This window comes from Macaca thibetana, chromosome 2, assembly GCF_024542745.1.
Source record: "Macaca thibetana thibetana isolate TM-01 chromosome 2, ASM2454274v1, whole genome shotgun sequence".
Lineage (NCBI taxonomy): Eukaryota > Metazoa > Chordata > Mammalia > Primates > Cercopithecidae > Macaca > Macaca thibetana.
In genome coordinates this window covers 110,395,567-110,408,597 of record NC_065579.1, presented here as the reverse complement: position 1 = coordinate 110,408,597, position 13,031 = coordinate 110,395,567, and the positions used below count along the sequence as shown (strand labels likewise).

The 13,031-nt window shown below is 39.6% G+C and overlaps 1 protein-coding gene across 14 annotated transcripts in view; it reads left to right on the top strand.

The window, feature by feature from the left end:
• ERC2 (ELKS/RAB6-interacting/CAST family member 2) overlaps positions 1–13,031 on the top strand; it is a 981,570-nt gene that overhangs the window by 467,267 nt on the left and 501,272 nt on the right. For all 14 annotated transcript variants that reach the window (XM_050778490.1, XM_050778492.1, XM_050778488.1 and 11 more), the window contains 2 exons: positions 2,915–3,052; positions 11,307–11,447. In XM_050778490.1, the coding sequence (XP_050634447.1) occupies positions 2,915–3,052; positions 11,307–11,447 (279 nt within the window). The remainder of the gene's footprint in view (positions 1–2,914; positions 3,053–11,306; positions 11,448–13,031) is intronic.

Here is a 13,031-nt window from a genome sequence, read left to right as displayed (position 1 = left end):
AACTCACACAGGAACAGAAAACCAAATACCACATGTTCTCACTCATAAGCGGGAGCTAAATGATAAGAACTTATGAACACAAAGAAGGAAACAACAGACACTGGGGTCCACTTGATGGTGGAGAGTGGGAGGAGGGAGAGGAGCAGAAAAGATAACTATTGGGTACTGGGCTTAATGCCTGGGCGATGTAACGTTATGTACAACAAACCCCCTTGATACGTGTTTATTTATATAACAAACCTTCACATGTACCCCCAAACCTAAAATAAAAGGAAAATATTTAGATCCCATTAAATAAATAAATAAATAAATATATCAACAATCAGTAACTGCTGGCAACTTGGACAATTTAGTATTAAGTAGGCATTTGTGTTATTTATTAAATTATTATATACTCATGTGCACAATATTTTTTTTTTATATAAAAATATAAACCAAAAATGGCCCACAGTTTTACCCGCTGGATAACCCTGATTGACATTTACAAATAATAAAACCCACATGGTTAGAAAATTCAAGCAGAAATCTACACAAATGTACAAAGATGAAAACCAGAAACTCCCTCTTCCTTCTGCCTCCCAGACCTTACCCCCACAAAAGTTAAAATTTCTTGTGATTTTTTCCAGATATATTTATCTATTTATAGATGTTTCAAATTTTATGCAAGAGATTATATGCTACACACTGTTCTGTACCTTATTTTTTTCTCTTAAGAGTCATTCTTGGTGATCTTTGTGCAGCATTTCCTAAATTGGTGCATCCCTAGCTCAGTAAATGCATCTTTAATTCCAGCTCTGTTAGTCAGTCATGCCTGCAGTATCATTGGCTCTTTTGCTGGGTTCTTAGATGTGAGATAAAGAGATATACCACCTGCATGTCTCTGGTCTCCACCATCCCTATTTCTCCAGCTTGTAACCCCTACCTGCATGCCAGTAGGACCCTGACCCTCAGTTTCCACCATCCCTATTTCTCCAGCTCGTAACCCCTACCTCCATTCCAGTAGGACCCTGACCCTCAGTCTCCCTAGTCTTTTTGGTTATATGAGGAGGCCCCAGGGATTGTGACATAAGTGCACGGCCACTTTTCCTTTGGTTTCTATTTCTCATGCCCAAAGTCCTTTGAAATTGCTGCCTACTACTGCCCCAAGGCTAATGTCCTCCTCTTCTGCCCGGGGCACTGTCTCCCAGGGTGGGCCAGTGGATCTAATTAGTTTGCTCAGAACTGCTAAGGATTTGCGTACACATGTGTACACAAATGTATCCATGGGTGTATTCAAAGTAATAACATACAGTCTCTCCAAGAGTCAGTCCTCTCAGCTGCTGGCTTCTTCCACATAACCAGTATCATTCTAACATATAACCATCCATATTCTTACTCATGCGTACTTTTGTGTGAACATTTGTCTGGAAGGGAGGAAGCCTTTGTTTTGACTGGAGATGATTATGCCTTCTGAATTGCTGTGTTTTCCACGGAGTGGCAATGAATTTTCATAGTGGCAGCTGGATGGGAACACATTACATTTTGATAAAGAAAAAGAATAATTATTTGACCTATAACCTGAGTTTCTAAGTTGTCTATCTCAAGGCAGAAGAAAAAAAAAATGAAGGAAAGATGGAACGAAGGATGGAAGGAGGCTGGAAGGAAGGAAGGAAAGAAGGAAAAATTCCATCTTTGTTAGGCCACAAAGCTTATGGGTTTCCATTGTAGTGGTTGAAAAAAATTAGCTAAGGCCATGTCCTCCAGATTGAAGGTCAGCAGAGCCATTGTCTTTGCATCCAGAGCTATTTTTGAGGCTGCTACTGCTGCCACCTCTGTTGTCGTCGTAATCATCTCCTCCTCCTCATTACTACTGGGGTTACTATTATTATTTGGATTACCATTCCAGATACATGCTAAGGGAATCAAGTAATCAAAAAATTTGTTTGAGTGTACATTGTGAAACATACTTTTGGAATGATTTCCTGAGAAAGTTGGGTGCAGAATGCAAATATTTTGAATGGACTTATCTTAGAGTTGTACTGCTTTTTTTCCTTGTCATTTTAAAACCCTTAATACGAATAAATTGTTTGTATAGTGGGGCTTTTTTAAATCCTTAGATAAGAAATACATGGTTTGAAAGCAGAGAATAAAAACATGAATGATAATGTCCTCAATGCCCAGGAGAAAGTCCTTGCTGCTGCTCCTGGACAGGCATTATAATCGACTATTTGGCGTGTTTATTTCAGGCTGCAGATAGTGGATAAAAGTGGCTGGTTGGTTGCCAGCACATGACTTAGTTGCCAAATGGAGTGTTTAGTACTTGTTACATTTGACTTATATCACAAGTTCTTCCCATTAACAGTCTGCTGGTGATAACCTACTTGGCTTTTCATGTGGTTACTTTGAAACAGCCACTTGACAACATTTGGCATATCACAAACTTTAATACTGAAATAAAAGAGTGAGTGAATGGCTACATGGGATCTGCCATATACTGATATGGTGCTTGGTGCAGAATGGGCTCCCCAGGAAATGTCTGTTTAATCAATGAATTCATCTTGCATAATATTTCCCTAGTTCAGTGTACCAAGTTCAAGCCTATTGACATGAGACCTAAAAGGCTGGTAAAAGGGATAGAAATACAAAGAAATAATAGTGCTTACATATGTGTCAGAAGGGCTTACCTTTGTATGGAGGGAGATGCTCTGCTCCTCTGTATCACCATTAAATACAGAGAGTTGAACTATATGGAGAAATGAAGATGTCATCAAAATGGCCTTTAGTCTAACCTCAAAGCATAACCTCATAATACTGACAATTTCTATCATTTCAGGTCTTTTTATTTTCTTCTTTTTTTATTGATAGATCCACTTCAGGAATTTTGGCCCAGGATATGTAATCAAATATGCACTAAAATACTGATTTTTATTTTTAGATTGAAAACTTGCAAGAACAACTTAGGGATAAAGACAAGCAACTGACCAACCTGAAAGACAGAGTGAAGTCCTTGCAGACAGATTCCAGTAATACAGATACTGCACTGGCGACGCTAGAGGAAGCTCTGTCAGAGAAGGTGAGCATGCACTCAAAAACTGGGGAATCAGGATGTGGGGAAACAGAGTTGGGGAAAGTTAATCCAAATGCATTTAAATGTGCCTGCTTTTCTTCTTTTGCTAACACTACCTTTAGTCCCAGCTGGTCCTTGTTCTCCCCACACAAGCCCTCTTCAGTGGACTTGGCACACTACAGCCAGGGGCATTTTCTGAAATGCAAATCTGATTACATCACCCTTGGCTCTCCTTAAAAACCTTCACTAGCTTGCCGTTGCTCTTATGGTGAGATAAATTGAAGTCCTCTACCTGGCCCCCAGGGTCCCGTCTCCCATCTGATCTGGCAAGCCCCCACACTGTGTGCCTGCTCCCTCCCTCATTCTTTCTTTCATTTCCAGCCTCATCCCCCATCTCTCTTTTTCCAGGTTCTCTGTGCCCTACTTATGTGGGGCTTCCAGATTTTCAAGTGTACCATACTCCTTCCTGCCTCAGACTCTTTGTAGATGCTATTCCCCAGCTGAGGATATTCCTCACTCTCTGCAAATTTAATTCCTCCTCTTCTGAGAGGTTAGCTTCATGAGAAGTTGTATTGTGCAGTAGTCAAGAATGTGGACTTTGGAGCTAGACTGCCTGGGATCAAATCCTAGGTCTGATACTTTCTACTGTGGACAAATTACTTAACCTCTCAGTTTCTTCATTTGTAAAAGGGGGTAATAATAGCAACCTCAGTGGATTATGCTGAGGAGAAAATGCAGGAAAATATGGAATGTGTTTAGAATAGGAGATGTAATGTTATCACTATTATTATTATTATTTGATCATTTCCTTAGGGACACCTCCTAGGTATCCCCGTTATGTCTCAAGAACACCATAAACTCCCCAGAGCTCATGTCACATTCTTAATTATCCATTTATCTGTTTTTAATTTCTCTTCTCTGCTAGACTCCAAACCCAAGAAACATATCCTATGTGTGTGTTATCTTTCCATTCCCTGTGCCCAGCATAACCTGCATCGGGGATGCTCACTCAGTAGTGGATACTGGTTGCGTGAGCTGCCACCATGTGACAAGTCCTCTTTTGAGCCCTGGGATGCAGCAGAGAAGAAAATAGGTGAAAATCCTGGCTCTAACAGAGTTTAGACTGTAGTGGAGGTGATGGGGAGACAGATAATAAATAAGTGACATACCTAGGATTTCAGAGGGTAATATTTTCTATAAAAGAAAAGAAGGCAGGGAGGGGTACAGGGAGTGCTGGAGTAGAATGGCCAGGTAGGAGCTTGCTGAGAAGGTGACATTTAAGGAAACACTTGAAAGTGAGTGGTGAGCCAGGAGCCCTTGTGGAGGGAGAATGTCCTGGCAGAGGGAAGAGCAAGTACAAGGGTATGGGGGAGAGGAAGGGCAGCAGATTTCATAGGCCCTTGTGAGACAAGATTTTTAAAAATTGGCTTTTACTTTGAAGGGGATGGGATGCCATCCTGAGGGTTTCTTTCTGACTTACATTTAAAGGGATTAATTTGAATAAAAGAATGAATGAATAAAATCCTTTAGGCAAATAGCTCATTCTGATGTTTACTTACTTTTAAAATGATTTCTCATCCATTTCATTCTGGCTAAATGAGTTCATTCATTCTCTGGGCACCTATCGCAGGTATCAGACCCTGGAGTTGAGTTTGCATATGCTCGCTCCTCTCCTCCAACACTTCCTGAATGTAAGAGCCAGTGCAGGTACAGTTCTCTAGGAATCCTCAGGAGGGACGGCTTGTTTGTTGGTTGAACATGGACTTTGCTGGCACAGTTTTTAGGCCCATGTTATTGGCATTATTCTCAAATTTAGCTTGAAACCAAGAAAAGAAATGTTAACTTTTAAAGTGTAGGAGTAGATTTTATTATGTTCTTTTTCTTTGTCTTTCTCATCCTTTTTGATTCTACAGCACTTTGCAGGATTTGTCCATACATGCATAGGATGTTGTGAGGGTTTTCCTCTGGGATGCCCTACTAGAGTAGTAGATTATCTCCTATATTCCCTGTTATCACAGCCTATAAACTCTGGGGTATTGAAGTAATTGGAAGGAGACCTAGGGGCCAGTCCCACCTATGCCACTAATTAACTGGGGAGCCATTAATTAACTGAGTGAGCCTGTCAAGTAATTTTCTCTCTCAGGGCCTCAAATTTCCCATATGATGAATGGGGGAATTAGATCAAATGCCCATGGGTTTCCTAAGCCAGTGTATTCTAAAGAAGGCTTCTCTTCTGTTACTACAGAATTACCAGGAAGTCTCTGTTGAAAGTCTCTATTATTAGGCCCCATCTCTACCTACCAAATCAGAACCTCATAGGGCCTGGGAATCTGCACTTTAGCAAGTGCAGATCATGATGTAAACTGTAGTCTGAGAACCAAGGCTCTGTGATAAAAGCCTGAAAGCTACAAAAAGATGGGTAAGCATATTTTTGGAGTTAAATTAAAAAGTTATTTAAAAAATAAAAGAAAAAAAATGAAACTACAAAAAGACCCATGAGTCTAGAGCTAGTCTTCATGGTCCTAAATGTAAAACCCAGAACTATAAAAACTCTAGAAGAAAATCTAGGCAATACCGTTCAGGACATAGGTATAGGCAAATATTTCATGATGAAAATGTCAAAAGCAATTGCAACAAAAGCAAAAATTGACAACTAGGATCTAATTAGACTCAAGAGCTTTTGCACAGCAAAAGAGACTATCATCGGAGTGAACAGATAACCTACAGAATGGGAGAAAAATTTTTGCAATCTATCCATCTGACAAAGGTCTAATATCCAGAATCTGCAAAGAACTTAAACAAGTTTACCAGAAACAAACAACCCCATTAAAAAGTGGTCAAAAGACATGAACAGAAACTTCTCAAAAGAGGATATTTATGCAGCCAACAAACATGTGAAAAAGAGCTCAACATCACTGATCATTAGAGAAATGAAAATCAAAACCACAGTGAGACACCATCTCACACCAGTCATAATAGCAATTATTAAAAAGTCAAGAAACAACAGATGCTGGCGAGGCTGGGGAGAAAAAGGAATGCTTTTACGCTGTTGGTGGGAATCTAAATTAGTTCAACCATTGCGGAAGACAATGTGGCAATTCCTCAAAGGCCTAGAACAATAAAGAACATTACTGGGTATATACCCAAAGGAATATAAATCATTCTATTATAAAGATACATGTGTGTGTTATGTTCATTGCAGTACTATTCACAATAGCAAAAACATGGAACAAACCCAAATGTCCATCAATGATAGACTGAATAAAGAAAATGTGGTACATATATACCATGGAATATTATGCAGCCATGAAAAGGAATGAGATCATGTTATTTGCAGGGACATGGATGGAGCTGGAAGCCATTAAACTCAGCAAACTAATGCAGGAACAGAAAACCAAACACTGCCTGTTCTCACTTATAAGTAGGAGCTGAACAATGCGAACACATGGACACAGGAAAGGGAACAACATACACTGGGGCCTGTTGGGAGGGGTGGGAGGGAGAGAGAGTGTTAGGAAAAATAGCTAATGCATGCTGGGCTTAATAGCTAGGTTATGGGTTGATAGGTGCAGCAAACCACCATTACACACATTTACCTATGTAACAAGCCTACACGTCATGCACACCTATCCCAGAATGTAAATAAAATATAGCAAACAACTAAAATGAGGCTTTTGTAAGAAAAAAATGTAGAGTTTGACACTGAGTTACCTTATTTGACATCATATTTAGTATGTATTTCCAAATTAATTTTGCTCAAAAAATCCATGGAGGAGAAACAGTTGCTGGTTAATAAACTTATAAATCCTGTAACAATTTAAAACATTGAAAGATTATAACTTCAGGATTAAAGTATAAGAATTATAAGGTTTTACTTGAAAACTTACAAGAATATTTAATAAGATGACTTTTGGGGGAAAGATACTCTCTTTTCATCTTTTAATAATTTATTTCCAGAGCTCTCTGTAGTAGTTTTATTTGTAAAATTGGAATGAGGGGATGTTTGTTCAAAAACTATTAATGCTTATGTGTTCATTAGCAAATTTTGGGTTGTATGATATCATCCCATTTCTACCTCTTGATTTCTTTCTTAAAAATCACAGAAGTAAACATATACCATATAATTTTTCATGTCATGAATTCTTGGCAGGATTTTATTATTTTTTTCTGGACCTTATTAAGATTTGATTTATTCTAGCTTAAATCCCAAAGTAATTCCCAAATCTGAAACTACTCCCTTTATTTAAGTACTTCCTTTGAGACTGAGGGGGTGTCTGGGAAGGAATCTGAGGTCTGTGGGAGCATGGCTCCCTTGGACTGTCTTCACTGCTTGATAGTTACATCACCTGGGCAAGCCTCTTCTCTCAGGGTCTCAGTACCTCATCTTCAAAATACACATTTTTATTAGCTGACCTCTAAGTTTCATGCTGTCCTGGAACTCCCTTGACAATGAATTATTAAGTTTGCCGATCTGCAATCTCAGGCTCATGGCATCTGAATTGGACCATAGATAAGGAGTTGAGAACTTAGATGATTAGAAGGGCCAGGGAGGGAACAAAAATGAGGGATGTGGCTTTGCTGAAGTGTAGTAGGGACTACTGGTGACTATGGTAAGCTGCAGGTCCCTGGTCTATTTCAAAACATTCAAGTTCAGATTTTTAAAAATTATGATGCTCAAGTCAAACAAAAGAGCTCTGCATACTGGCTTTGTGAGCTATTTATTTCCAAATTCTGTTTGCATCTGTTTTTTAACTTTTCATAGCAATGAAGAATAAAAGCAAACATAGAGCAATGGATGTGGAGGGAATTTTTTAAAGGTGCCAAAATCAAAATGCCTAGTGTATTTGAAAAGTACAGATAAAACCATTGAATAGGAACTGGCAAGGTTCTCTATCTTAGGACAAAGAATAGAAGATTTATTTTGAGTATTCCAGTATGCATCAAACCTTTGTGTGTATCCAAATAATCTTATCATCTAGGAGGTTTCTTAAAATACAGTTTCCTGGGTCCTATTTCCTAGAGATTCTGATTCAGCTGCTCTGCTGTGGAGCCCAGGAACCTCTGATTTGTAAACATACTGAAGGGTTCTGATCCAAGTGGTCAGAAGGCTACATTTTGAGAAACACTAAGTCTATGCTCTTCCATTTTAAGATGGGAAATGGGTTCAATGAGGTGAAATGACTTGCCCGGAAATAAAAATATTGACATGTACAGCATCATCCCCCATTTCTGGGCCTAGGAAGACATCGCTAATTAATCATGGCACATGCTAACTTCTCAACCCACCGCTCCTGGAAGCCGTTTCCACCCTGTCTAAGCTGGTCGTTGGTTGAGACTTTGCTGCCTCCTCTGGACTATACCAAGGCCACCTAGCTCACAGGTGATAGAATAAGACTAAAACTCAAAGATCTTTGTGCTTTTGGCAACATCACAATCTCCTTTAAGTGGAGTTTTGCTCACAAGTCCCATTTTTATCCACATTTAATTGCACAGATCCCTCTGTAACAAGGCATGCTGTGAAACAAAATGATTAATAAAAACTCATGGATTTTTAAGTACATTTAATTATTCGCTGTCTTTTGGCTGATGAAAAGAATCTATCAGGCAGTATTCACCATTTCCCCTGGATTATGGCATCCTAGGGAGTATGTTATTCCTTTTAATTTCCAGGAATTTATTCAACTATACAGAGTGCAAAGAATAATGCCTCTCCGTGAGTTAAGATTGAATATGACTTGGTTCTAGGATTGACACACAGAAGCTCAAGAGACGGAACCCACTGTATTTCTAAAGCTGGTCTCGCCAAGCCTTGCTGTAGCCACATAGCAGATAAGCAGTGGAGAAAGCCAGATAGTGGAGCTGGAGGCCGCTGTAATTTAGTTCCCACCCTGTGATAAAGCACAAATAGATTAAACCTGTGCAGAGCCAGATGCGTGCACAAGGAATGCTTGCCAATGCAAATAAGACTAAAACAAGAACACATTGTTGGAATTTCTGCAAGTTAGTTGTTAATCAAGTACATCATGGCATATTAGGGCCTTTTAACACATGTTTTTGACATCTGGCCCTGCGCGGCTGACAGTTAAATTGGTTTTGTGATTGACGGAGAAATATTTTGTAGTATTGAATCATCAATAACACTTAAAAACATTATAGTGCTTGTTGATTTTTTTTGTCATCAATGCCCAGTCAATAGTACAAGTGATTAGAGCAAATCGACCTACTTTCCAAACAATTCTGACACCTTCTGGCTGTTAACATGCCTGCTTAATTTTATTACCTTTTCTTTGAAGCCAAGATGATCCCTCATTTGAGTTCTCCTTCCTTCCTTCAACTCTTTTAATTGCTTGTTGTATGCCAGATGATTCGCCCAGCTGTGGGTCAAAAAGACTCAAAGGATTTTAGTGCTGCCCTCTTGAAAGTAGGGCTGGGAGGATGATCATGCGGTGAAACCATGTGAAGGCTGCTGAGTGGGAATAAGTGCCACGTGGTCCAGCCAGAGGGATTCCTGGGAAGGTTTCCAAATAGTGAGGCGACAGGTCATTTTGGAGCTTTAGAAATGTCACTCCAACAGCCATGTAGTGGAAGTGATGGGACGGAGAAGTGACTGGGTAATTGGTTGTAGTGTAGACAAAAGGCAGCAAAGGCTCAGTTGCTGAAATCATTGAAAACTCTTGAGAGACTGACCACGTACTGTGGCCATTTCCTTCTCTTGTGGATCACATAGTCATCCACTCACCATTGTCACGGGTAGGTAAACTAGGTCTGGGATCAAGAAGAAGCAAATATAGGCAATTAATTGATTCATTTATTATATTTCTGCCTCCTCTATTATAATAATATATTTCATTTAAAGTGTTTTTAAGTAATTGGAAAACAGTAATGGTACCTCCTCCGCCGAAAGCATTAGATACATAAATTATTGTCAGTGGGGTAGAACAGTTGCTTCCTCAGGGGATCTTAAATCATAGGAGAAGTGTTCAAACTAACTTCCCTCTGCATTAAATACTATTTTACAGTTGTCTTATTTATCAGGCATTGTCTTGTGCTATGCAATTATTATAAGAATATAAAAGATAATATCAGGATCCTTGGCCACAGTTACAGTTGTTGCACCAGTATTTTTTAACATGACCATTCAAGAGGAAGTTTAGATATGTGTTGGATAATTTCAAACTGATTTCAGAAATATAACTCAAGCTTTACGCAGATGGAATTTTCATGTGCGTGTGTGTGTGTGTGTGTGTAAGTTTCTTACTTTGATATCAGGCAGGTTTCCTATTTTTGGAAAAGAAGTCTACAAAGCAGCGTTTTCATTTCAGTGTGAAAGTCAAAGGCAGACCTCCCTGAATGGCTCCAGGTGTATGTTTGTGGCAGTGTGGTCTCATGGATGTGGCTGACAGTCCGAGAGCCCAGGATGTGGGAGGCCTTCTGTTTATGACCTGGGCCACCTTGCGTCTCGGAGCTCTGGGTTTCCTCACCTCTACGCTGTCACCAAGAGCACTGGATCTGCCCTTACGCTTGTGATGAGGACTGATGAGGAGAGCGCATCACAGTGCCTAGCATGTAGTAAGCCCTCAATAAAATAAAGCTGCTGCTGAACTTTGTTCAAACTCAGCCAGTGGTTTGGAGTCTCTACTGACTATCAAGAAACCATTGACAAAACAGAGAAGTAAACATCCTCAGACACACTAGAAAATCACATACACAATGGGCTGATTCTTTGTTTCAAGTTCTCACAATGAGTCCCAGCTCTAAGTCCTGGAGGGTTTGGGTCCTGCCACGCTTCATTCCCATCCAGCCAGAGAACAGTCTTCAGAAACCAATGAAGGCTCTTGGATGCCAAATGAAGAGGCTAAGCAAAGAGGGCTGAGCCAAGAGGCATGTTCTGCTTCTCCTTTCCTGTGCGAGGCTGTGTCAGGTCTGGAGTCTTGGTGTCTGAAGCTCCCTCTTCTAGAGCTGCTCTAGAAATTTGCTGGATACTACCATGAACCAAGAGCAGCCACAGAACTTGAACATTAAGTTCCTTTGCAGCCCTGTGATGTTAACTTCTATTAACAAGTCAAAAGCTGTATTGGTTGTCCTTCCCAAGTGCTATTATGCACAGCCTATCCCCATGAATCCGATTTTGAGTTTCTTGTGTGTGTTGATTCCTGTAGAGCATTTCTTGGATGTACTGCCTCTTGTTTTCTTTTGCAGTATGCTTTGGCATATACACTGATGGGTTCTCACCTCTTCTTTTTTGTTAATTGCCTTACAGGAGAGAATAATTGAGCGCTTGAAAGAACAGCGAGAAAGAGATGATCGGGAAAGACTAGAAGAGATAGAATCCTTCCGAAAAGAGAACAAAGACCTGAAAGAGAAGGTCAATGCTTTACAGGCTGAACTCACTGAGAAAGAGGTGAGTCTGGAAAAACAAATGAACCACATTGATAGTCCTCATGAACCCATATTCGGTGCAGCTGCAAGAGACTAGAGAGTTAGTTGGAGGCACTATATTAAGGCTTGGGGAATGTGGTAACTTTGCTTTTGTAAAGCTGCCTGAATTTAAAGGAATTTTTTTTTTTTGTAACTTCCTTCATCTGTGATGCCCTATGCCTGTCTTCTCTGCTCTGCTAACTATATACAATGTAGCTCCTTGAAACTTTTATTTATGTCTTACCACATTTGCATGGCTTAAAGGATTCTATATTTTTCACAGGCCCACGATCCCTTGCTTGAGATAACAACAGCAGCGATGATTTTAATAATAATGTCTCTATTTTATTAGAGTGTCTGCTATGTACTATTCCTTGTGTCAAGTGCTTTACATTCATTTGTACTTTTCAAAGGGAACCACCCAATTCCCTCAGGTTAGGAGATGTGGTACCATGCTGGACCCCAAGGTAGAGCTTAAATGTGGCTGCTCTTCTGGCATATTATTTTTACATTATAGTAAATAATTTAGAGCTGTATTTTTTTTTATGCCATAGCAAACATGAATACAGAATATAAGTGCTACCTGTATTTTTAAAGTAACATCTTACACTTTAAAGAAATTCTTGCTTGGGGCTTATGAAGAGGGTGCTTTGGGCTATTCCTCCATTCTTCAAGCAATCCCTATAACCCTCTCAGTTTTCTTGGGGATAGTTTGGTGGAGAAGTATGAGAAGCAGTAATTACACATTATTTTATTTAATCCTCATAACTCTGAGATATGTGGAGATTGCCTGCAATTGGCCCCTTCACACTTACTTTTGTCTCTTGTAACTGTCCATCTTCTTTAGAGCTATCATAGACCTTTCACCCTGCAGGACGGTACCGCAGCACAGTTGTCTATCTCCCAGCTCCGCAGTATTTCCTCACTCATAGGGTACTGATAATTCCACACAAATTAAAGTCCTGAATAAATTAGGGATGTAGATGAAGAAGGAAAATAATGGATGAGTAAGAGGAGTTTCGAGGAAACCCAGAAATAAAATCTATATTTCCTAAAATTTAAACCTACTTATTTTTTAGAAAGGAGCTTATTTCTTTGTTATGAAAATAAAGAATGGAGTTCTCTTCCTAGCTTCCACTGCTGCTTCTGAGTAGGAGGATCTGTGATGCCTTAGTTTGTATGCGACAGAAGATAGGAAAGCTTTGACTTTGTTTATAGCATATTCTTCTCCAGTTGCGGGTGTTATTTGTGGGCTTGCACCTTAAAATCAATGTATATATTTCTAATGGAAAGAGATCTTGATGACGTGGTGGAGCATAAGCTGTAAGTGAAAGTAGTTTTGTAAATAATGCCAACGTTGTATGACTTTCAGATAGACATTTTGGTAAACATTTGTTGTTTCTGCATGATGTGCTTGGCACTGGGCTGGGCGTGTCAGTCAGGGTTCTGCCAGAAAAACAGAACCACGTTAAACATTTTCTACAGATTAAGAACTTTCTCATAAGGAATTGGCTTACACAGTTACAGAGGCTAGGCGAATTCAAAATTCACAGAACAGGCCATCAGC